Raw genomic sequence first — 24,205 nt, 5'->3', positions numbered from 1 at the left:
GATGAAAAGTAGCTGTGAGGTGACTCTGGTGCAGTACATCAAATGTAATCGTTTATGTTTAATACTGTACATGGTCCCATTAAATAAATAAATGAATGAATGAATGAGTCTCCTCTCTCTGCACAGAGGGGAGTCATATTTACAAAGATCATATTTATTCTATATTTGTTGCAAATGTTTTTAGAAAATTCTTTATAATCTTTTCTATACTTTTATATTGTATATTATGTTACATATTATAATATTTACAATCAAAATTTCCAGATTTTTTTTGGTGCGAGGAACCAAAATTTAAACCGAGACCGGTGCCGTAAAAAAAAGAGGAACCGGAAGTGTACAAGTGTTTGCCTGGCCGCCCCTTTCTGTAGCATGTAGACTAAATGTTTGATGGTTGTTGTTGTTTTGTCATTTCTTCTTTAAACACGGCGAACATCAACACAGCATGGAGTCAAAGGGACCTTCGCTGTATGCAGTACGTACATGTCGTTAACAGGTTGTCATGTCAACGGTTAGCCTGGAGACTGCTCTAGTTTAGCATTTAGCTAAAGAAGCAGCAACATATACGACTGTGTTTCTGTCGCCAGGCAACAGTTTATTATATATTATATATATATTTTTAAAAACATTATCTACGAACAATTGTTACATTTATGATCAGTCATCTCGTGATTTCTCAGCTGTTTCCTGTTTTTTTTTTTTAGACTGTTGTTGCGCAGGTGTTTCGGTTTAATGAGCGACCGTGTTAACTTGCGACCTTCAGCCGTTGAGAAAAGTAAGGGAATACAGACAAGATATCAAAGACGAATCAGCTGTCATCTATTGTATTTAGATATTTATATACATATGTCGCAACGTTATTAAAATAAATAAATAAACAAGTAGGCATTCACGAGGGCGTATCTTTAAGTTTAAACAACTGCCGTAACTACGACAACCACAGACAGTCACCAATCAACAGGGTCGCTCGTTAAACCAAAACACCGGCTGTAAAATAACCATAGAGACGCGTTCATTTTCTCTTTCTCTCTCAGTCACTAACACATAGCCATGTATACATATCTATAAATAAATAAACAATACATATATAACTGAGTAATAGTGGTCCCGGGAAGATTTGTGTCAATTACTTAGCTCTTTTATGGGAATAGGCTGTAAGTTATTACTAGAAGATTATGAGTTACATGTCTGACAGTGCTATTCACCAATGTGTTTTGGTCTTTGATAAACACTATTATGATAAGATAAAATTGATAAAATTCAACATCTTCTGAAACATCACATGTATTTCAGATATACAGTGTATATAATTAATATTCAAGAGATTTATATACAAGTATTTTGCAGTTGAAAAATAACTTAATAACATGGTGTTTATTTCAGCAGGCGGGCACCTCAGTTGATATGTCACGAAGCCTAGATGAAGACTCTATGGTGGACGGACCTCTGATCTCACCCGACGTGCTCCACTCTGCCATCAGGAGAGAGTTTCAGACTGTACCAACGCCCTGCCATGCAGGCCTGCTCTCTCTGCTGCATGTATGATACGCACACACTTCCACACATGCATGGTGTTTATAATATACTGTAGCAGCAGTAACTGACTTTGTAAACTTGAAATCTTGTTTCTCACACAGCTAACACAGATGAAGCATTTTTTTTGTGTGTTTTTTTCCTTAAAACTGGTGAAAGCCACATTTTTTTGTGTGTTTTTTTCCTTAAAACTGGTGAAAGCCACATCATATTTTAATGTTTACAATTAAGCAAGATAGCTGGTATCCTTAACACAATTTCCCTTCAGGGATTAATAAAGTATCTCTAATCTAATGATAATTATTCTTATTTTGATTTTTATCATGTGACTATTCTTAGTATGATTTTTGCCACAATCATTTAGAGCTGTAACAAGTCTAACAAATTCATTATTTTTTGATGTATTGGCAACTGTTTTAATAATCAGTTATTCTTTTGAGTAATTACAAGCAGAAATGCAGATATTTGCTGCTTTTCTCTTTCTTCTATCATTATAAATTAAGTTTGTTTGGGTAAAACAAGACATTTGAATCATTGTCATGTAAGCTGCGATGGTCAATAATTGTTGGTTGCAGCCCTGATATACTTATAATGAACAAAAATTAATAAAAACTTAAATGTCATCACAGCAATTTTCAGTAATTTAAAGGAAGTCCTCTTAACCTTTTTATTACAGCTTTTTATCTTCTATGTGTAATAATAGTTGTTGTATTTGCTGCTCACACCCCTGTCTTACTCTCTGTGCTTTCATTTTGTGTTTCAGGTTGTGTTCGTGGTGTTGTCAATGTGTGTGGGAGTGATGTGTGTGTTGAAATTTGGCCAAGAGGAGGTGTGTACGAGTATTTTACACAATGTGCCTGGCGACAGCGTCATTTTGTTTGGGAAGGTGTGCTTATGGGTGCTGGTGCTGTTGTTCAGTGGGTGTGTGCAGCACCACCACAACCGGGCCAGGAGCAGAGGATACCTGCGGTTCTACAGACAGACGCAGGGACTAAAGCACCTGCCGCTCACCGTATACTCTGCAGGTATAACATGTTGTCAATGAGCCGTTTATATGTAGAGGTCAGTTTTCACCACAAGATGGCAGTAATGCTAAAGCATGCATGTTTGTGTTCAGGAAACGTTCTGCTGCTGGTCCTTCTGGCTGCACAGTTACCACTGAAATGGCACACCTACATGCTGCTCAGCATCCTTGGGTTGGAGCTCTTGGTGGCATTGCCATGTCTGCTCTATTACACAGGTAAGCCGATCTCAGTTATAACATTCTCATATTGAGTAATATCATTTCACTCTGGGATTGCAGATTGGCTATTTTGTAAAACAACAGATCTTCTTATGTAGTTGACTGAGGTTTGATTGAATAACATATATCAGATTTTTAATGCACAGACACATATGTATCTGTACAGCTAACCATGACCGCTTGCTTTCAACTCAAAAACCCACACTCACCTGACCATGAAGACAATACGTTATCACACTATCACTTTCCACAGTTCCACCCATTTTCTTGCACTAAGCCCCACTAAATGAAAACTAAACTGAAATATGAATAAATAATCTAACTTCAGAGATAAAATACAGAAATAGAACAAATATATAGCTGCAAAGATTAACTTAAGACTTATTCTTATTCAGGAACAATTGTAGTTACAATCTGTATAACAGTGTCACTTTCAGTTCATTCGTTTTAGTCGTCATACTGTGAGTGATGACAACGATACAGTGCATGATATCAGTCTAAAAAATAAATACTATAGATACTAAATAAATTATCCGAAAAAATTTAGAAATTAGGGGACTCTATTTACAGAATATGGCAGAAATGCAATTTAATATTCATAACTTTGTTTACATTAGTGTATAATCACCTGAAAATAACAATTGTTGTTTTTTTGTTGCCTTGAGTGATCTGCTATGTTTCTACAGTAGCCCAGAAAGGTCACTCACTAGCTCTATTTGGGGACTTTCTTGTTTAGTGTGTGTTTCCCAGCCGCCATAGTTTCTCCTTCAAACTGTTTACTACTTAACTGACGCTTTCAATTAATAATAAAGACATTGCTTCCTGTAGCCACATTTAAAAGGAGCGATATTCGTCCTGAATATCACAGATGGAGGAGTTATGGTAAAAGCTGTTTTTCTTCCTACCTATCACATTCCCAGACGTCTCTGACTTCAGGGCATGTCGCTGAATTGTGATATTATGAGTGTGTTTCTATGTCTGACCAACGCAGCATCATTTATGCTACAGCAGGGGTTGTGATATCAGTAATAGAATATGGAGAGACACACCCTGTAGATTACATTACACACACACACACACACACACACACACACACACTTCCCCCACTCTCTATCTGAGAACATTCGCATCACAATACCTGCCCTGCCCTTTTCAGACTCGACAGCATGACAATCAACCATTCAACTCTCCGTCCTCTCTCTCTCTCTCTCTCTCTCTGTCTCTGTCTCTGCCGATCTGCTGATTTTTAGCTCCTGATACAAACATCATGCGACATTTATTGGACGAAACCCAAACTTTATATCTATCTATTGTCTTTTTGTCCTCCACATTTGAGGTCAGGAGCTAATTGGTTACATTTATTATTAACCCGTTGTGGCCCTCTGCGTTGGTGGCTTTGTTGAAAATGGCCTTAAGCTGCAAAAATTTACCAGGGGAATTCAGTCACTTTGCAACACAATAGAACATACTGCCCGTACTGTAACCCTTCACTTAATTTGCTGTGAAGAAGTCACAGCATTTGTGAGAATAAAGAAGCAAAGAGCATGTGGGAAAGCAATGAAATGCATTTGCATATTTTATTTGGATGGCCTGCCAACAAAGCCAGTGATAAATCATATTTAGTCTAAGTTTACATTAAACATAAGAGGGTTGCCAGATGTCGATTTAATGTATTAAAATAGTATTTTGCAGCAGCTGGCTCTGTATATCTGAATCCTGAGCTTAGGCTGCCCCCAAATTTAAAAAAACACAGCAATGCCAGAGAAAATAATGAAATACTGACAGGTGGAGACATTTATAATTAGACCCAACATGCTCTTTGCGCATGCTTCGAATAAAACAGGTGACGTCTCATGTGCAGGTCGTGGTTGTCAGCGGTTTCACTCATTAGGATCAGCCGAATTAGAAGTTACTGCTGTGTCAGGAGAGTTCATTCGCTGATTTCACTCAGCTTGATGTCTTTTTTTGTACTATTATTTTTCTCTGTGAAGGTTTGAATTCTGAATTAGACCTCTAATAACTTAATTATGATTAAATGTCACCACTAGAACATTTTGTTTGGTTGCTGGCAGCACCAAGAGGCTCAGGAGGATCTTCTAGCCTCGGGCCACTAAGATCCTGAATGAGGACACTGCCTAGACTATTTGTTACCACTATTGTTCTTGTTATTATACTATTATTATGACTTATTAACTATTCTTCTTATTACTGATTCAGTTTCAGTAAGAATGTAAAGTTGGAGCTCATTTGAATTGTTCTTTTATGATTATATGTGACAGACATGCATGTTTCCCAAAGCGTGAATCCCAACCATCTGGTATAAATTCTAATTAGCTGAATACTTTAGTTTATGTTACCTGCCAAATTAATGACATTCATGGTTCCTCCAAGAAAATCAAGGCCTGAAAATATGGAAAAATAAACATAAATAGACACGTGTGAAAGTGCTTAAATTTTTATCAACTTGAAAACAAGTCTCTGTAGCTCAATTTACACAATATGTTGTTTTGGTGTGCTGTGTTAGAGAAGGCTAGAGACCACATGGTCTTTTTAATTGTTGTCTATGAGCTTCTGTAAAGCCTGTTATTATAAATTGAATCCATGTCTCAAACTATGCTGTGTTAGGTGCTTAAATTTGAGGGAAGTAGCCCTTGAAAACTCTTGAAAAGTCCTTGAATGTCAGGATTAAGAAGGTGCAGGAACCTTGGACATGTCAGTCATCCTCAGCTGTACTTTGTGTTTAATGTTAATTCACAAATGTTAGTGTGATAAAACCCTAAACTAAGATGATAAACATTATATAAACACTTACTATAACATTATATATCAGCATGTGAGCATGCTGACATCACAGTAGCCTCAGTGCCTTTAGCATGGCATACATCATGTTCTCATCCTGCTCGCTATTGAAATATGTTGTCATCTTTCTCAGGAAACACTTCTTCCAAATTTAGCGAGTGCAATTGCCTCACGTCAACATCACAATCTTAAAAGACAGGAAGGACACATCCTACAGCAGCTCTATTGGCACTTATGTAATTCTGCAATAAGGTATAAAAATGTATAAAAATCATGACTTTTACACGATTTATAGGTTCAAGGAATAATTCCATGTGAAATTCAATCGTCACATTGGGTTACATGTAATGGTAGTTCAATCTTGGGACTAAACTGTCACATGGTGCTGTGTATCAGACCTCAGTAAACTATCAAGTACCAAAAGTAAGTCATGTTTTTGCTTGTTTTAGACTGTATTTTATTGAGGCAGATCATTCTGACAAAACACTTTTTAAACCCTGGTGTAGTTCTGGTTTTATGTGGTGTATATTTGTTTGTAAAATAGGAAAAGAAATGTTTCTTTTTTAGAAAACCTAAATTGGCACTCAAAAATACTCTAAATAGTATTTTAAAGAAAGAAATTTGTCTGTGGTTAATCTGCGTCAGTGTGTATTTTAAATTGAGACAAATCTCTTAATTGCAATCTGTGATATTCTTTGAAAAGCCATGACACGTCAACAGTGATTTTACAATAACAACAAATATTTAGATATTCCCCAGAATGTTAGGTGAGGTTCAACGCGCCGGCCTTCATCTCAGTATCTAAAGGAAAACTGCTATTAAAGCTGCTGTATCAGAGGATATTGATATTGAAGAATCTGTAATGAAAGGAAATCCATATTAAAGCTGTGTTTGGCAGCTGAGGGGCACAGATTGGGACTCGAGATACCAGAGAGCCAAGGAGAGAAGATAAGAGGCATTAGGATTTAGCCTAGCCAAAGGGTAACCCTCGGCCCACTCCACCCAAACACTCCTATGCACTCACACACACTCACACACATTGTCCCGTTGTTTACAGTAAGGGTGATCCTGTGTGTGACGGGGGTATCTCTGTTCGCCCGCCGCATTCCTGCTCAGATCAGTGCAGTCAGGCACGACCCAAACCGAGCGACGCCTCGCAGGTCAAACCTTTTAAAGCACAAACACAAGCGCGCGCGCACACATTTTCTCCGACTGATGCAGAGTCAAGGTGACATCGCCGAGTTCACAAGGAGAAAAGAAAAACTCTCTTTTTTTAGAGGAGACAGAGGAGCAGAGATATAATGCCTGCAGCTATGAAGTCCATACAGGAAGGCCTCGTTCAACTTCTCTTTGAAGTGTATGCTCATTGTAAGTGTGTGTGTGTGCCCGTGTGTGTGTGTCTTTGAGGATTGCTGTATGTTTCGACCGCTCTCATTTTAACATGAATACACTCTCTTCTATAGAGCTACATACACATCAAAGCCATGTCTTGGCCTTCAAAGGCTTAACTTAGAATACATCTTTCTCCTCTGCCTGGTCAGAACTTAGTGTAAGCACTGCAGGGCACTGGGTTAACACACACACACACACACACACACACACACACAATATGCAAAATATTTTAAATGTGCAAGATATTTAACAGCGTCATAGTCCAGAAAATGTTAAATAAATGGTGTGCGTGAATGTAATGTATGGGGTCTGGGTGGATGGAGGGTGAGAGTCAGTGTCAGAGTCTCTGTGAATGAAAAGATAACTTCTTTAAGTGTGCTGAAGTAACCCTTTAGCAACTCCACGGTAATCCTGTTATAGTTGCATAATACACACTGCAGATTGAGCAGGATCAAACCTGCAAAAAAACAGTGGTAGGATCAGAGCTAAATTACCCAAAGTGCCCAAACTGATGCCAGTCCAAGATTTACAAGTTGTATTCATCCTTTTTAAAAGTACCAAAACTGTAAATATGATGTGTTTTTTCTCAGTTTAACATCCACATTCATCATTTTCAAGTGTAAACTAGCAGTTTAACATCCACATTCATCATTTTCAAGTGTAAACTAGTATATTTCTTTATTACATACATAATAATTTGGTCTATAGACCACAGATACTGCTCTTTGTTCAGCAGACTGTAGACTTGCGTCCTTTGAACTATTTGGACTACTATGTTCCTCTCTTCATCTCCACGGTGGCCCGGGGGATCCATTTCCCTCCCATTTGTTTGATTTTGATCCGGGGAAGTACAAAGTCGCGAACACTATATGTGGTACCATTAGCTGTTAGCACCTCTGCAGCTTCACTCTTATCACCTGGAAATGTGCACTTCTTAATGTGTGATCTGAGCAGACCAGGTCTGAGCATTGTCTGTCCAGTGATTGTCAGTGTGTGACAGTCTCTAACAAGGACGTGTGAAATGTGTCACTTTCTTTACACTGCTCCCTCTCTCCATCCATCCACCCATCCATCTATCTTGGTGTGTCTATGTGTTTTTTGCCCCCTGCTGTAATACACTGAACTCCACAGACGTCCCCAAAGACTTCCTGAACATTCATTCTGTATGTGCACTGATTCAGGATATTTACAGGTTTGTCATAATACAAATAGAACCATAACTCTGGTTCCTACATGCATCTTAACTGGTGGAACCTTAGCGTAGTGGAAATATGTTTGAAATCAGGGTAAATGAAAACTGATTAACAGAAGTGTTACTCAGTATGACGCAACACAACAGTTGAATATCCACACTGTGTTACAAGTCCCTCTCAGGATAATTATAGCATGACATTCTATCAAATGCATGTATTTCACACGTCACTCATCTATAATAAACCTCACACCTTCTTTCAGTGTCAGTAATCATGATTGGATCGTGTCTTTGTAAAATAAAGTTTAAGAAACTTTTAAAGGACCAGTGTTTAGGATTTAGTGGCATCTAGCAGCGCAGTTGTTGGTTGTAACCCTGTCGCCTCACCTTCTATTTCGTAGCATGAAGGAGAGACTATGGTGAAGAATGTGAAGGACCAGATTTAGAGCTGGTGTTTAGTTTGTCTGTTAAGAACCTCTGATACCTGCACATATAAAAGTCTCAAAACATGATGATTCTCATATTATAATATATATCATTTCTGCCATATTATGTTAACAGAACCCCCTAAATCTTACACACTGGACCTTTTTTAAGGAATTTCTCACCTCACCTTTTATAATGAAAACTTATTGACTTACCTATATGACCTATATGACTGTTTCTGTAATACTAACCAGAACCACAGAGACAAAAATGGGGTCTTTTTTTGCTTTCACTTTCATTAAAGTACTGACCTGACCTGATTGTTCTCAGTAATGTATGTAAACTTGACAAACGTTTGTCAGGTTTATTGTTATTTTCTGGTATTCAGTGACAACAGTTTGCTTTTCAGCCAATGCAGACTTTTTGTCTTTTTTACCATCTTCTGTTCTCCTCCAATTCTTCATCTTCTCTGTCTTTCAGGAATGTCTCTCTCTCTCGCATACCTGCTCTCTATTGCTGTATTTACACTTTACACTCACACACAGATTTAGGTCCTCATTATGCAGGAATGTGTAGTATTTCTTTAGATTGTGTGTGAGTGTGGATGCTGAGATGCTGCACTGTAGCAAAGTAAAGATAGCGCTCTTTAGAACCTCCCTGACAATTTCCTCTGGCTAATGACACTCAAGTCTTATCAATACTCGGCCAGCTCCTCCCTCTGCCCTTTCCTCACACACTCGCCCTGCAAACCACACACACCTCTCTGCCTTATCTTAATTCAAACAGCACCAACATCTCCCATAATTTTGCCTTGGCTCCCCTCCTAGCTACTGTATACTCTACAACCACACCTTCCTGATAACCCCGCCTCTTGTGTAAAGGTGTATGTTTAGGGTGTGAGAATTAGAGGTCTGAGTGCAGGATATGGCAGCCCATAAGGCCTAAGTGCAGGATATAACAGCTTGTGTGTGTTTAGGAGAGGGCGAGGGATGGAAAACAGTAAAAAAAAAAGCAAATGTGTGCTGTTTCTCACCTGCTTGTAGGACAGCTCTCGCTGCCCCAGTAATGTCTGCGTCTTTATGTGTACCTGACAAAACACAACACCGGTGTGATGATGTTATTAGAAAAGTCGCTGAAGATTTTTTGTTTGTTTGTTTTTTTATAGTCAAGGTGATGCAATTCAACAGGGAGCGAGCTGCACCAGACGTGAGCCAAGAAGAGCATTCACACAACTTCAGTGTTACAAACCTGTCGACTGAGACCGGCTTCAGGTACACAGATTTCACTCAAACACACACTGGTTGAATAAGCCTCTGAGTTGCCTCTCTGCTCTGCAAACTGAAATATATTTTCTCCAACGAAGCTCCAGTCTGAACAACTCTATTGTTATATTCATAACCATCTTGTCATGTTTGAACAAATCCATTACGGAATATTTATTAATCCATTACTTTTTAATGTTAGCCACGTTGTATATTTTTGGTACTGTTAAACAAATCTCTTGAAAAGACCCAAAACAACTCAACTTTAGCCCTGAGCCCATTTGTTCCGACTGAAGATGTACTGTATATTCTTTTAAAGAAAGGCTTAGTGATTTTCTTAAAACAGCTAAAACATTTAGCAAACATCACTAACTCAATGTTTTAATAGTCGCAGAGGGATTAGCTATATCAGGTCATACTTACGATACATTCAGACAGAATCAGGAGCTGCAGCCAATCGCTGCAGGGTTATCCGGCGGTGTGAGGGGGTGAGGTGGGGCTGCTGGGGGTGTGTCTATTTGTGTTAAACGTAACAATCAAGAAATTACTTTTTATTTTGTTGATTTACCGGCTTTATCGATGCTGGCGCTCCCTCACTCTCACTCACTGTCTATGTCTCTCAACCAATGATTGCTCTCTCAAAATAAACTAAAAACTAGAGGCTGGGTACATGAAATTTTTTTTAAAAGCCAGAACGCAACAGGTAAAGTATCAGTGTTTAGTTCACGAATCCACCCGGATAGTGTCAGTTTCAGAGACATTTTAGGCTGACTGTGGAGGTTTGCCCAATCTGATCGTCTGATTGGCGGCAGCAGCGTGATCTTGAGATCCGTTTTTCCAAAAGTTGGATCTGGCTTAACTTCTCTGCCGTTTTATGGCGGACACACAGCCAAAATGCACAACCCCCACTCAAATAAATGAGAAAACTCGCCACAGTGCCGAATTCTGTCTGAATGTACCTAGAGTCATACTTAAGATCAATTCATTGGTCTTTTTTTGTCCTTTTATGGGTTTTGTGGACATTAAGACAATATAGTAGATAACTATTGTTATCCATAAACAGATAAGGAGTTTATGTGCTATTGTTTGTGTCACAGAGAAGGCTCCAGTCTCGAGGAGGTGGTGGAGAAGCAGGCCGACCTGATAGAGTACCTGAAACAGCACAACACCTTGCTGAGCAAGAGGCTGCTCAACCTTACTGCTCAGCACTGACCACAGTCCGACCTCCTCCTCCTCCTCCTCCATGTGAACCAGCCACCACACACTCATCTCGGCCTGGGAGTCAGAGTTCGATCTGCTCTCCTCACACAAAGGAGAGGGGGGACTGTGGGTTTGAAAGAGAGGATTGGAGCTTGAAGAAACACTGGATAAAAAGACTTAAAAAGTAAGGAAATCCCTTTGCACACAAGCACCTGCGCGCACAGGTAAGACGGGAGGGTTCATCCTCACCTGAGATGGACAGATAACGCAGGAGGAGGTGAGCTGTAAGTGGAGGACAGTTAAAGAGGCAAAGTGGGAGGAGGAGAGGAGTCATGGGTCACAGATCAGAGGTGAGGGGTTTTTATCACTGTCTTACGACCCCCAGTGACCCGTGTGTGCTGCCACTTGTGTTACTGTGAGAGAATCAGAAGGGTCGAAATTGTTTTAGAGATCGTCGGCACTAAGGAGGAGCTGAAGGAGCAGGAGATACAGGAGGGAGAGGTTATCACCTATCAGGGTCAAACAGAAGAAAGAGATTAAGTAACGCTGTAAAATGCTATTTTATGTCTGATTGTGTATGTGTAAATGATGTATTTGGTGTTAATTTTGTGTACCTGTGAACTGATTTCAATAAATCTTTAATATTCTCATGTTTTTATTTATTTAATCGATGTTTAACTCTTAACAGGAGGAGGTGGGGTGACAGTTTCAGTGAAACCCGAGCAAGACACCACTGTTTATTTTGTATAATGTACTGTGAGAGGTCCCCAAACAATACAAACACTTCTCATTGTCAACGTTGTGGCTGGTGTGAATGTCCTTTTGCCCGCCTCACCTTTTCTGTGTTAAATTTCAACAGTCACGGGAAGCTACGTTAACGAAATATGGAGGTCGTCATCCGAGCCCTTGGTGTTTGCTCCCCATTGTGATTTCTTTATGCTCCGGCGTCCGTAACTCCACAGGGAGCGCTGCATTTACGACTCCTTTCCCATGTGGCCTCTCCTGGGAGCCCAGAGTTATCTAGAGTGCTGCAGGTAGCTGGAGCACTGTTTGATGTCGGGCTCTTAGGTTACACATATTTAACTCTGTCCCTAAATATACTGAATTTAAATGAAGTCCTCAAGCAGTTATCCTTAAGGCATCTACACACACACACAAACTCAAAGATTACATTGATACATGTTTTATTAAAAAGTTTTAAATGTAATTCAATAAACATTTGAAGTGCATACATGCATTATAAACACTTTGTAGGAGTACTATGCGGATGCTGCTCATCGTAGCTGCAGTCACTAAGATGTTTACAGCTCTTTGGTCCGTAGCTTTTAAGTTGAATGTCGAACATGCTTGATGACAGATGATGTAGCTCCTCGTCCCTTCTTCTTCTGCAGTACACATTTACTGACTTTTCAGGACAAAGAGGGAAGGTGCTTCCAACTGGACAAACCCAGATCTGTGTCCACCAGGATGCCAAAACATGTCATGGTTTTATATTTTGTTGGGAATGATCATGCACAAGCTACAGTTTCTTGTAGCTCTTTTGTAGCTACATATACACAACAGTCTTTTTCACGGTGTCCCATAGTTTTCCACTTCACATCCACGTCTTGGTGCTGGGACCCATCCGCTGTGTCGTATTCGTGTTTTTCCTCCTCATTCTTGTGCTTCAACCTGTAATGAAAACACATAATTTAGTGTCCTGCTAAAAAGGAGTTCAGGGCTTTAAGTGGTGCATGTACAGCAGTCAAAAATTAAACTGAACCCCCCCCTCTCTCTTTCTCCTCAAACACTCCTCGTGGCACTAAAAGCCTTCCTCTTCATCGTTAGTGAGATTTATGTCCAAACCTTTCCCCCTTTCAGCCGCACTCCTGTTCTGCGTGAATACACACCCCTGTCACTAATCACACACACCTTCTTTAAGTGCCACCTGCCAGCTCTGTAACCTTGTTTTGTTCCATGCATGGCACAGCTCGCCTCATAACCTCTTTTACGCGGAAACACATGTACAAGTGCACACGTCTTTCCTTACCTTAGGGGAAGGGTACTCTGGAGTGGAGAGGCAGGCAGCGTCTGTGTGGGCAGTGGTGTCTGTGATATCTTCTCCTCAGGTTGAGAAAATCTGGAGGAAAAAAGATGTTTTGAGTTTAGATTCGCAGCCTACAAATCTATATATTTAACACAAGAGACTGCTGGCATGCTTATCAAATGAAGGTGTAAAGGTGAGATTTATGTCTGCAGGTGGACCTGACAGGGCTAATTAATCCCAAATGGAGGAGAGTTATAATAAAACACACTGTTTTCCAGGTAAGCCTATTTGTGGCCTAGTTTATCCAAAGAAAAGCTACCTTTCATGGGGTTTTATTGTTTAGACCTATTTTCCAACAACAGAGCGACCCCCTTCTAATAAACTGGGACACAGAGACCTAACACATGATTATTTTTAAACGTCCCTAATAAATCCACTTTGACTCCCGCGGTTCACAGACTGCCAGCCAAGCCCAGGAAGAGATAAACTGCCAGATGACTTTATGGCTGCCCTCTTCCTCCCCCCCTCTCTCTTTCCTCCTGAAAGAAACAGCTCCCCACGCCTGAAGGTAGAGCTTCTTTACACTTGGCACTGCTACTCCATGTCATGTTAATAAAGCTCGGGTATTTGCATGGCGTTTTTAACACCGTGATTAACAAAAGCGCGCCGGAGCCCTTCCAGCCGCCGGACAATGGAGCTCACAGGGGTCGCTGTGCGATCCCCCCTCCACCCCTGGCGGCGCTCCGCTCCCCTGCCCTCCCTCCATCTTCATCCTCTCCATCATCACATGAGCCCAGTCACGACCTCCAGCACCAAAAGCCTCCTCTCTGTTTAACAGCCGCTGTTTGCCAAGGAGCTGATAAACCGCAAACCGAGCTTGGATTTGCGCAAAAAAAAGTAGCACCTGCTTCAAAAGCAAAACCTTTAACCTACATACCGAGTTTTATCGTTTGTAGTCAGATTTATACATTAAGAAAGTTAAAAAGATGAATATTTTAACGGTTAAGTTTAACGGTCTAATTTCATAACCGAACATACTAGAAAGTAATTCTAGTGCTGCATTCAGGCCGTGTTGGGAAAATGACAACAACAACAACAGCAGCAATAAAACCTCGTATTATTCTAAGACAACACAATTTCCAGTCGTGTTCTCATACCAGATCAAATTCAAATTAAATTAGGAATTTAATCCTGTTAGATTAGATTTGTAGCGGATTGGGTAGCAAGATTAAAAAAAAAAAAAAACTTTAAATTTTTTTTTTTTTAGTTAGCAAGTTCACATTGCTCTAGTGTCGACAAGTTTTATTAACAAGTTTATTTGATTTTATTTAGATGTATCGATCGACAGCGAGGGCTGGCTTTGCAGCTCTTTGTCACCGGTTGTTTTACTAAGAGGCTGACGGTAACAGGTTTCCGCAATTACAGAATGTACGACAACTCGTGAACGCAACATACATCCAAGGAAATTGGTTAGCTAGTTAACGTCCCGCCATCGTGATTGATGACGCGTTATGTTTTGTTTTTTTAAACTCGGTGTGTTTTATCGTGCTTATATCGTTACTGCGAGATAACAGAATTCTTCTATTAATATTTTTTAAAGTTTATACTCCGTTTAATTTAGATGATAATGCGTTTAAGTTATGTCTGTTAGCTAGCGAGCAAGAAATGGAAGCAGTGCTGTTGCTATGGTTACCTCTCATTTAACGTACGTTGACCGCGCAGTGATTTAGAACGCTCTCTGAACGGTTGACCGGGACTATTTGTTTGAACTGTCCGATTTCAACGCACACCTGCCGGCCAGTGGATGGAGATGTGTACGGCCAAAGTTGCTGGTTGCTTACCTGGTCTGGCAGAGGAGACTGATGCTACAAGAGCTACGAGCAGCAGGAGCAGATAGAGCAGGTTGAAGATCCTCATGGCTGCGCGGTAGTGGATTAATTTCCAAAAGTCTGGACTGATGATGCTCAGTGTGGTTTCTCTTTCTCCTTCCTTTCTGTTTCAGTCCTGAAGATCCACGGGGGCAGAGTCCAGCACACTGAAGTACCTCTTCAATCAGTATGTCCCAGAGGAATGTGTGTGTCCAAAGTGTTTGTGTGTCCAGTGAGAGTGTGTGTGATTGTCTCTGTGTCTGAGAGCAAAGTGACAAAGGTGCCTTTTCCCCCCACCTCCTTTATACAGGCTTTTGGGGGTGGAGGGAGGGGTGTAGCTACCAAAGTAGCCCCCACCTCAACCCCCTGACACACACACACACACACACACACACACACACGCTTCAGCACTGCACATATTGACCCCACATGTAGTAATTCAAGTGACAGGAAGCCCCCTCCCTACCCTCCAACTGCCCCTTGAACACACACACACACACACACACACACTCTCCTGCTGCATCTATGTGCATGCACGGATAAGTGTGTGTGTGTGTGTGTGTATGTGTGCAACTATGAGTGAAGAAGGCAGTGTTGATTTATCACTTTTAACATTAGAGCAAAGATTTAAGAAGTAGCAGGTTTCAAATCCAGATCCCTTCTTCTATAGTTGTCCCCCTACCCCCGCACTGAGGACACACACACATCTGGAGCTTTTTTTTTTTTTTTTTTGGGTGGTGCGGTTGTATCGGTGCTGTAGAAGAGAGAGGGGGGGGTGTTTGCACTGAGCATTTTGGTGCTGGGGCGCCGACTGAATGAAATCCAGTGATGCACTGGACTAACAATGCTGAAAGAAGTCTGTCTGTCTGTCTGGGATGCCGTCTACTGTCCCTATCTGTCTGCACCGGTGTCTTTCTTTGTGGGGAGGGTGTGTTTGTAGGTGTGTAGTTAAATAGATACAAATGTGTTTTTGTGATCCTCAGCGTGAAAATCAAACTCTGGCTTTCCAAAAGCTTGTTCAATCCTTAAAAAAAGTCAGCTCGAAACTATTTTTTGTCAAAAACTGTCAAATAGTGTGAGAGCAACAAATGCTTGATCGCATTCCTCGTCTTTATTATTTATTCTTTAATCACCAATAAATGTTCGTGTCCGACGATAAAGGTTGCCCAAATGTAAAAACTGAAAGGTAAGCTGGAATCGGCAGATTTATGACCTTGTTTACTTGTTACCGATCACATGTCTCCTCATTTAAATACAAATTTGGTCAGTTTTAGACTTTTTTGTTGAGGCAAAGTAGGTGCTTGTGTTCAGACATTCAACATTTGAGGAAAGATGCTTATATTTCTTGAAGTAGGCTTTCTCAGCTCTTCTTCTGTATCTGCACTTCTTGAAGTAGGCTTTCTCAGCTCTTCTTCTGTATCTGCACTCATTTCAAAATATTAAAAAAGCCGTACTTCCCCTGCAGGTTGTCAGCCGATGGTACACCAGGGGGATTTTCTTGCAGCAGGTAACCTCACTCAGCTCTACGGTTGCCGGTGGCTTTTGCAAAGTGTGGAGACTCATTAGCGTGTCTGCTTACGGCCGTCTCTGTGGACTGAGACTCTCCATTCAGCACCCAGCTAATGAATTAACACATTAAGATGAAATGTCAGCCATTACATGTGAATGAGGATTAGAGAAGCAGCAGGACACTAATGGACCAGGGGGCTCCAAATAGTCACAGAGACTTTGAACAAGCATCTGGACCGCCGGCTCGCTTTAGACCTAAAAAATAGACAAAAGATGTCAAAGCTTCTCCGTTTGTGTTTTTGGTGCTGTGTGCGCACGTGTATGTGTGTGTGTGTGTGTGTGTATTTGTCAGTGTCATTATGTCTTTGGAAATGTTGCCTTTATTGCTTTATGGTGTTTGCAAAAATGTTGCTCGAAATTACAGAGATTCCTCATGGATTCGGCCAACGTAAAAGCACATACACTCTCGTACACACACATTCATCCTGCAGCAAACACTCAGCCGAGGTATGTAGTTTGTTTCTGTGGTCGAGCAGCACTTTGCATATCAGCTGCCATTGTCTTTTAAAAAACTTTTATTTTCCCTATTTGAATATGCTAATTTACTCTCAATTGTCATTCAGAGCCACCTGGTATCCGCTTCATCCAACTGCAGCCAAATCTCAGTTTCTCTCAGCCTCTCTCTCTCTGTTTCTTTCTGTGTGACCCTCAAAACAGAAACAAGTGAATCGTACTGAATTCTCCCCACCAGGTTTTCTGTGAGACTGAGGAGAGCATGTTGTAATATTTGCTCTTCCTGGGGATTATACGTTTTTACAGGGATTACCCAGCCTGCTCAAACACTCCCCTACGAGGCACACACAGAGGGCAACCTCCAGGGCAACCTGCTTCACTACCTTGGTAGGGCTGCACCGCATTGCTGAACCTCGCCTCACAGTTAAAGGTTATTCTTGGGAACATCAATTCTTTTTTGGCACTGAACACGTGCCAGTAATTTACGAATGCTAATCGCAATCCAAAGATTTAAGAAGCTGACGTCTTTAAATGTCTTGTTATGTCCCATGAACTCATAACAACTCATCACCTCATAACATAACTCAAACACGTTCAGTTTAGGATGATATTAAACAGAAAAAAATGACTGAATGGATTAATTTTCTTTTGATTGAACTGATTATGCTCAAATGAAAGTGTCTGTAGCACTGAAGTACTGAAAGCTGACATAGAATATCTGCTCACTTTTCATTCAACTTTGCTTATGCTTTGATTAGATCTTGATTAAGATACATTTTTTTTGTGCCAGTTTTAGATTCATTTAGACAGAGTTCAGCTAGACTGTGCACCCTAGTTTCTTGCTATTCTTGGTGTTGCTGAAACAATTAGTCATTTAATTGATTAGTTGGTTGAAAGAAATACGTGTTTTGATAATCAATTAAGGTGCCTAAAATTCACTGGTCCCAGCCTTGAATGTGAAAAGGTTTCGCTGCTTTTCTGTGTTTTGTATCACTGTAAATTGAACACATTTGGATTTTAAATTGTTGCTCAGACAGAACGAGTGAATTTGTTATTACAGACTGACTTATAAAACAATTAAATAATCGGCAGATTAATTAGGTAATAAAATGTATATTCTAAAATATTCTAATCTGAACCAAATCTAATCATATCATTTTTTACATCCTAACCAGCCCTATGAGCTGACCATTTACAATGAGTATGAGCAATGAGATCCTTCAAAATCTTTTTACTACTTGGACTTGGCATGGCTGACACTCAGGGTGAGTCAATAATCAGAAGTTTAGTCTTGAAAGTATTAATGTGAGGAATGTATTTACCTTGATGATCACAAAGTTTAATGTCTGGTTCTTTTTTTGTGTGTGGCCATTTTAAGTACATTTTGGGTTAATGTGTGAGTCAGGACAGAGTTGTAGACCGCAGAGTGGTTATTGCTACTGTTATAGTAGTGATAGTGTTCCTAGTTAGCTGTGATCTTTACGACTACAGAGGAAGCTTCAGCCTCTCCTCCCCTCCTGAATTTTCACTTTCTTCTTCCTCTCCCATCATCTCCTGACCAGGACGCACAGATAAAGAACTTCCTCTCTGATAAAACTTGTTAAGAGGAACAGTGCATCATAAAAAGACTCTGTTTCTTTTACACTGAGCCGAACATTATTGCATCGTACACAGGTACGCTTAACATGTTCAAATATATAAATACAGACACTTTGGCACCTGTCCCTGAAGTTTGTCTGCTTGTTTTTAAACAGGAAATTATCAAGACACACTATCACAATATACAATAGAGATTGATATAAGTTCATCTACAAAACAAATGTTCTTACTTGCTTTTTCTGCCTCGCTTGGTATTGTATTTTGATGAATATGAACGAATATCTTTGTGTTTCAGACCAATGGTCTGGCATTTTTTACTATTCTCTAACAGTTTACTGGAAAAAAATGATTAATGAAGAAGACTGCAGATTAATAGATGAGTGCAAATAATCATTAGTTGCAGCCTTTTTTGATTGTGTGATATAATAGATGATTTTATCTATACCATCCACCTCATGTTCACATATGAGACCTTTTATTAACCCGGTGTGCCATTTATGAAAGCATCTGCATTTGTTGATTTAAGTTTCCTTTTAATTTGTCTTTTTAAAAGGAAATCTTGTGATTATTTTTTGAAATCTTGTGTTTCTTGCCTCATTGGTCAGACTTATTTGTAGTAGTTACTTTTTATGAGTACAGTGTTATAATACCTAAATGAGCTGATTAATAGAGCTACAAAAATACACAAAAAAAAAGCTAATGACTTTAATATACACTCATTTAAATGTATACTTTGAGGAGTGTTGGTGATAGATCAAGTAACAGAGATGTTATGTGACTATAATATGATTTTTTGAGGTGTAGTCCTGTAGTCTATGTCTCTGTGTTTGTGTGTGTACAAGTGTTGATTGTGATCTGATGGGTTAGTTCGTTGTCCATCGTTGGAGTGATAGTGGGTCTGTTGTCATGCCATAAGGTCGTCAGTGTTAATGAGGGCCGCAGCCAGCCCGAGCTTAATTACTGTTAAGACCCTTTATCTCAAATTGCCCAATACAGGCCCCAATAGATGCATATACACATGAACAGCAGTGAACACCCAATACACACAAACAGTATGGACCATCAGGACACATCACACAGCACAAATGAGTCGGGCGTTTGGTTTTCTTCTTCTCCTGCACTCTCACGATGGTTGATTAACTTTGTCTTTATTCTGGAGGCCCCCGCCCCCTCCGCGTCGGCAACTAGACGGCTGACTGTCGGGGAGTGACGGAGGGCTCAGGGGTCAAGGGGCGAACTCAACAGGGAGTAGCCTCTAACCCCCCAGGATGTCACCCCAATAGGTCTTCAGGGGCCAAAAGTCACTTGGTTTGTTAAATCCTAACCCAGACACAGCGGCTTCTCTGGACACACAAACCCAGTGTCCATGCTGTGGTTTGGACTTTTAAAGTGAGGTATGGATCTTTGTGGTCCTTGTATCAGCAGATACAAACACACAAAGGACACAGAGAAAAGCATCATGTTTTCATTTAATTTGTGCTTCACCTGAATTTGAAATTTAAAAGTGTGCCACAAAATTTTGAGTGTTCCACAAAATGTAATCCTTGCAGATAGTTGTACACCAACAAAATACAGCCATTAAAAGTGCTTTTTTTTGCTACTAACAGGCTCAGACTAGTATTATATATGTCCTACATGACCCTACAGAGAATTTTTTTTTTGTATCTTTCATATGATCCACACTGAGAAATATCCTCTGTGGGCATCAGGAGATTTCCCACAGGAACACCACCAGTCTGCAAAGCTTTGCAGCCTCACAGCAGCTGCTTCGCCCTTCTCTACCTGGGACTCCTCTCTCTCCATTCTTGCATTACTATACTCATATTTCCACTGTTGCCTTCCTGCAACAAGTCACCTCACCTCTCAGATTTCAGAACAAGACTGCTCCTTGGGTGAGACTTGGTTCGACAGTGAATCAAGCGAAAGGAACAGAAAACATTTCTCTGTAGGATTGTTCTGTCATTAGCCAGTGAAGTCAGACTGCATCTAACTTTGACAGAATGCAGTTGTCCATAAAGATTACATTGTAGCCCAATTTGTAGCTGTATGCTGTCTCCATGAGACACTTTGACACAAAAGATGGAAGAATAAGGTTCAGGATGAAAAAAATCACCCTCGAATGTTGATGTGATACTTTATGAAAACTGCAGATGGGGCTAAAGAGCAAGCATTTCACTTATGTCCTAGAACAAGAACTTGCATCTGATTTTAGAAAGGTGTGGTGGCACAAAGATATCAGGGGGGATCTGCAAACCAAATCCAATGGTCAACAAATAGTCACAGTTCACTTTTGTTTCATTTTATGTATATATGCTAGTTTTAACAAAAACGCACAGTGGATTAAGCATTATGCACTTTTTGACCTTTTTGTGGCAGGTGCATGGACCATACCATTATCCAGCATTCAAATGGTTTTATTATAGACGACAAAGGACAGATTTAAGATACTGGGTGTCTGTTGTTTCAGTAAAGGGGGTAGGATTTGTATGCATCCTCAGAGGGAGCATTACCTGAGCAGTTCAATTCAGGGCAAGATTGTAAAGCTTAACTTGTAATTACAACTGATCAGTAAGTGCAAGGAGTCCATTACTCAGGAGGATTTTATAGATTCACCCAAATCCTAATTTAACAAAGTTAAGGGGGACAACAACTGGATTTCTAGCATCTCCCACCCAACTAATTTGAATGTCATGATATTTGGGTGTTCCTGCACTACAGCAATAATCACATGCCATGTTAGATTGTCAACAGTATCAGTTTTCTTACATAAGACTTATTTATTTACTGTTTACTATTCATGTTGATATGCTATATGATGTTGGCTCACGGCATCATTCATCTGGAACAAGTTTATTGTTTCCTCATCATTGGGAAGACAAAGTGCACTGAATGCTGGCTCAATGCTATGTGTCATAATAACCTTCTTTTGACTAAAAAACAGTTCAAAACAAAGTTAATCTTCTCAGTTCATTGAAAAACCTGGACTTTCTCTTCATGGATACTGTCCAGCTTGTTTGATGATCACTCTCTGCTTTCTGAGCTTTCTGATAAATGGTTGTGACTTTGCTTCATAGGTTTCTTTTTCTGAAAGAGAGCAGACAATATTAGAGAAGCTGACATTTATCTGTGTGTGTGTGTGTGTGTGTGTCTGACAGTGGAGGAAGACTCTATACCTGGACGCTCCTCTTTCTGTTGGATATAGACTGAAGCCAAGCTGAAGAGCGAGAAGATGACGAAGGCGATGATGATGAAGGTCAGCTCAAAGCCAGTGAATGGCAGGTCCATCTACACAACTACCCAACACATAGCACGTCATTACATTATGTGTCATTTGCACAATGAAGGGTAACTTCAGTACATTTTCAGCCCCTATTTACATGTTTTTGTGTCTAAGTGGTTAATGCGGACAATACATTTTGAATTTAGTCAAGTACAGAGTCAGAATGCTGTAGCTGAAAGCCGAAAAACCAGCTGCAACATACTGTAAGTCTTGAGGGCACTTGCCCTTGTCAAAATACAGCTATTTAAAAGTGTTTGTTTTTGCCACGAACCGGCTCAGATTGTTATTTTACCTGACAACATTGTAAACATTTTATGTACCTTTTGCTTGATCCGGTCTGTGGTCTTAAGGTCTATCTGTGGTCATAAGGTCACAGCACCATCAGGAACACCACCAGTCTCCAGAGCTTTGCAGCTTTGCAGCAACTTGTTCATCCTCTTTTTGACCCTCTCCTCTCTCTTCTTGTCAGCTCTTTAATTTGTAGTCTTTTCCGTATACTACAGCTCAAATAAATACCGGCGACCATCACATTCAAAATCCTCATCCACTTTGTTAAAACGAGCTAAATATTCAGCCATGAAGTTGAAACCAAGCTACACTTTCTGTTCTCCAACACACAACAAATTCTTCCCAGCCAGTGCATTACTAGGCTCACATTTCAACTGTTATCTTCCTAAAAGTCGCCTCTCCTGGGATTTCAGAATGAGGCTCCTCTTTGAGCAAGGTGGTCAGACACACTGGGGATCAAGTGAACAGAAAACAATACATTTGTCTGTAGGTTCTTGTTGTAAGACACCTATTAGAACAATCAATTACCATCAAAAACAAACACTTCTAATGGACATATTTTAGACAGTGCACAATTGCTCTAAAGGATTACATTTCAACCTATTTTTCCTGCTGCCGGCTGCAGCACTCTCACTCAATACAGGACTAAATTCAAAACCTGTTGTCCCCATTAGTCATGTTAATGCAAAATATAGGAAGCAATTTGAAAAATACTAAAGTTACCCTTTAAGAACATAATGTATAACACAGAAACTTTAAATGAGGAAGAAATAACTGGACATACTAGAGATACAGTGGAACAACTAAAAGATGACGCGTGAGTGTGTGTGCACTAACATTTTTACATATACTGTACATATTTAAGTAGTTGGCATAAGTTCCCCAATACTTAAATGTAAAATATTAAGCGTTTAATGATTATCTGTACTTTCCGCACCATTATCTATCTATAATTTACACTATTTTATAGTAGTGCTGCCATTTTTATAAAGCAAAAAGAGCCTGAATTTCCGTTTTTGGTGAACCATGATCACAAATAGATTTCTTGGCATTACTTTAAAAAGCTTGTTCCATATTGCAAACATTCCAGTGTGCATAAACTGACATTACTTTTACATGATTTAAATTTTGTTTGATCACAGCCCCCTGAGGTATTACCTTACATTACAGTGGTAGTATTGATGATACTATTCAAATACAGCACCAGGGATGTTAATACATTTTAATAATTTAAATGGCTCATTGAATAAGCTGAACTACACTCTCTGAGGAATATTTGGATTTTCCAAACATGTAGGTAATTCACAGAAAACTGAACTGGTTCTTGTTGTTCTGTCTTTTTCCTCCAGCTGCTACCAAACCACTTTCGTGCTTGTACATGTCAACAAACAACATCTAGCCTGAAAATTAAAACTGAATTCACCTTTTCCTTTTTACATTGTCCGTTCACTATTTGAACCACTGAACAAATCTGAGATGTGGGTTACAAATCAGAGATTTATAATCAGGCTATGTGTGTGTGTGAATTAAATTAGACTTGACTTGTCTGAAATGCATAGTGAAAATACTTTATTGCTGTCTTAAATACAATTTTTATTTATTTGTCTGGACAAAAGCCACAGTTTTAAATTACATACATTAAGAGAAATATTTGAGGCAGTAGCCTGGTACCTCCACTAGGGGGCCTTATATACTTTGTCAAGTTTTTGTAACTATCAGTCATTGACTTATAGTGAGTCATGCTCCTCCATCAACCTACAATGCTCTTTGTAGCACAGAGTTGCATCTGTTTACTGTAGCCAAAGTCCAAATGACCTGGTAAAAAACGTTTGAATAAGCTATCCAGTTCACACTGACTTTGCACTGTCAGATGCTGTAGTATCACAGTAAAGAAATGCACGAGTGTCTTTAAAGAACATTTCTCATGAACACATCCTATTAATACATGCATGAAGCTGTGCTGAACCGCAGTAAAAGGTCAGGTGTTAGATAAATATATCATCCCTTTATACTATACTATCACTGAGAGGCTGAGGGAACCAGAATGACCAAACACAGATGGCCTGTGATTCACACAT

The 24,205-nt window shown here is 39.9% G+C and overlaps 2 protein-coding genes across 3 annotated transcripts; one reads left to right on the top strand and one right to left on the bottom strand.

Annotated features, from left to right (window-relative positions):
- The first annotated feature begins 298 nt into the window (after nt 1-298).
- Nucleotides 299-11,691, top strand: tmem192 (transmembrane protein 192). 2 transcript variants are annotated; one of them, XM_019259196.2, is made up of 6 exons: nt 299-472; nt 1,384-1,536; nt 2,294-2,555; nt 2,648-2,770; nt 9,748-9,853; nt 10,942-11,691. In XM_019259196.2, exons 1-6 carry the CDS (start codon nt 443-445, stop codon nt 11,054-11,056), a joined length of 789 nt encoding a protein of 262 aa, XP_019114741.1. In that variant the 5' UTR covers nt 299-442; the 3' UTR covers nt 11,057-11,691. The 2 variants fall into 2 exon arrangements, with proteins under 2 accessions (XP_019114741.1, XP_019114740.1); XM_019259195.2 differs by having other exon boundaries at nt 1,381-1,536.
- A 1,002-nt stretch (nt 11,692-12,693) lies between these two features.
- Nucleotides 12,694-15,038, bottom strand: apela (apelin receptor early endogenous ligand). Its single transcript, XM_010729547.3, has 3 exons — nt 14,912-15,038; nt 13,074-13,163; nt 12,694-12,715 (listed from the first exon to the last, which is right to left on the bottom strand). The coding sequence occupies exons 1-2, from the start codon at nt 14,985-14,987 to the stop codon at nt 13,075-13,077; spliced, it is 165 nt and encodes a 54-aa protein (XP_010727849.1). The 5' UTR covers nt 14,988-15,038; the 3' UTR covers nt 12,694-12,715; nt 13,074.
- Between the last annotated feature and the right edge of the window lie 9,167 nt (nt 15,039-24,205).

Source organism: Larimichthys crocea, chromosome X, assembly GCF_000972845.2.
Source record: "Larimichthys crocea isolate SSNF chromosome X, L_crocea_2.0, whole genome shotgun sequence".
In the NCBI taxonomy this organism is placed as follows: domain Eukaryota; kingdom Metazoa; phylum Chordata; class Actinopteri; family Sciaenidae; genus Larimichthys; species Larimichthys crocea.
Note: the sequence above shows the minus strand (reverse complement) of the source record. Positions and strands in the feature narration are given on the sequence as shown.

Excerpts from the sequence above, each read along its gene's own strand:
- tmem192 (XM_019259195.2), top strand. The coding sequence starts at position 443 with ATGGAGTCAAAGGGACCTTCGCTGTATGCA. Across the intron at positions 2,771-9,747 it reads ATGTCTGCTCTATTACACAG|TCAAGGTGATGCAATTCAAC; the intron begins GTAAGCCGATCT and ends GTTTTTTTATAG. Across the intron at positions 9,854-10,941 it reads TCGACTGAGACCGGCTTCAG|AGAAGGCTCCAGTCTCGAGG; the intron begins GTACACAGATTT and ends TTTGTGTCACAG.
- apela (XM_010729547.3), bottom strand. The coding sequence starts at position 14,987 with ATGAGGATCTTCAACCTGCTCTATCTGCTCCTGCTGCTCGTAGCTCTT. Across the intron at positions 13,164-14,911 it reads AGTCTCCTCTGCCAGACCAG|ATTTTCTCAACCTGAGGAGA; the intron begins GTAAGCAACCAG and ends TTTTTCCTCCAG.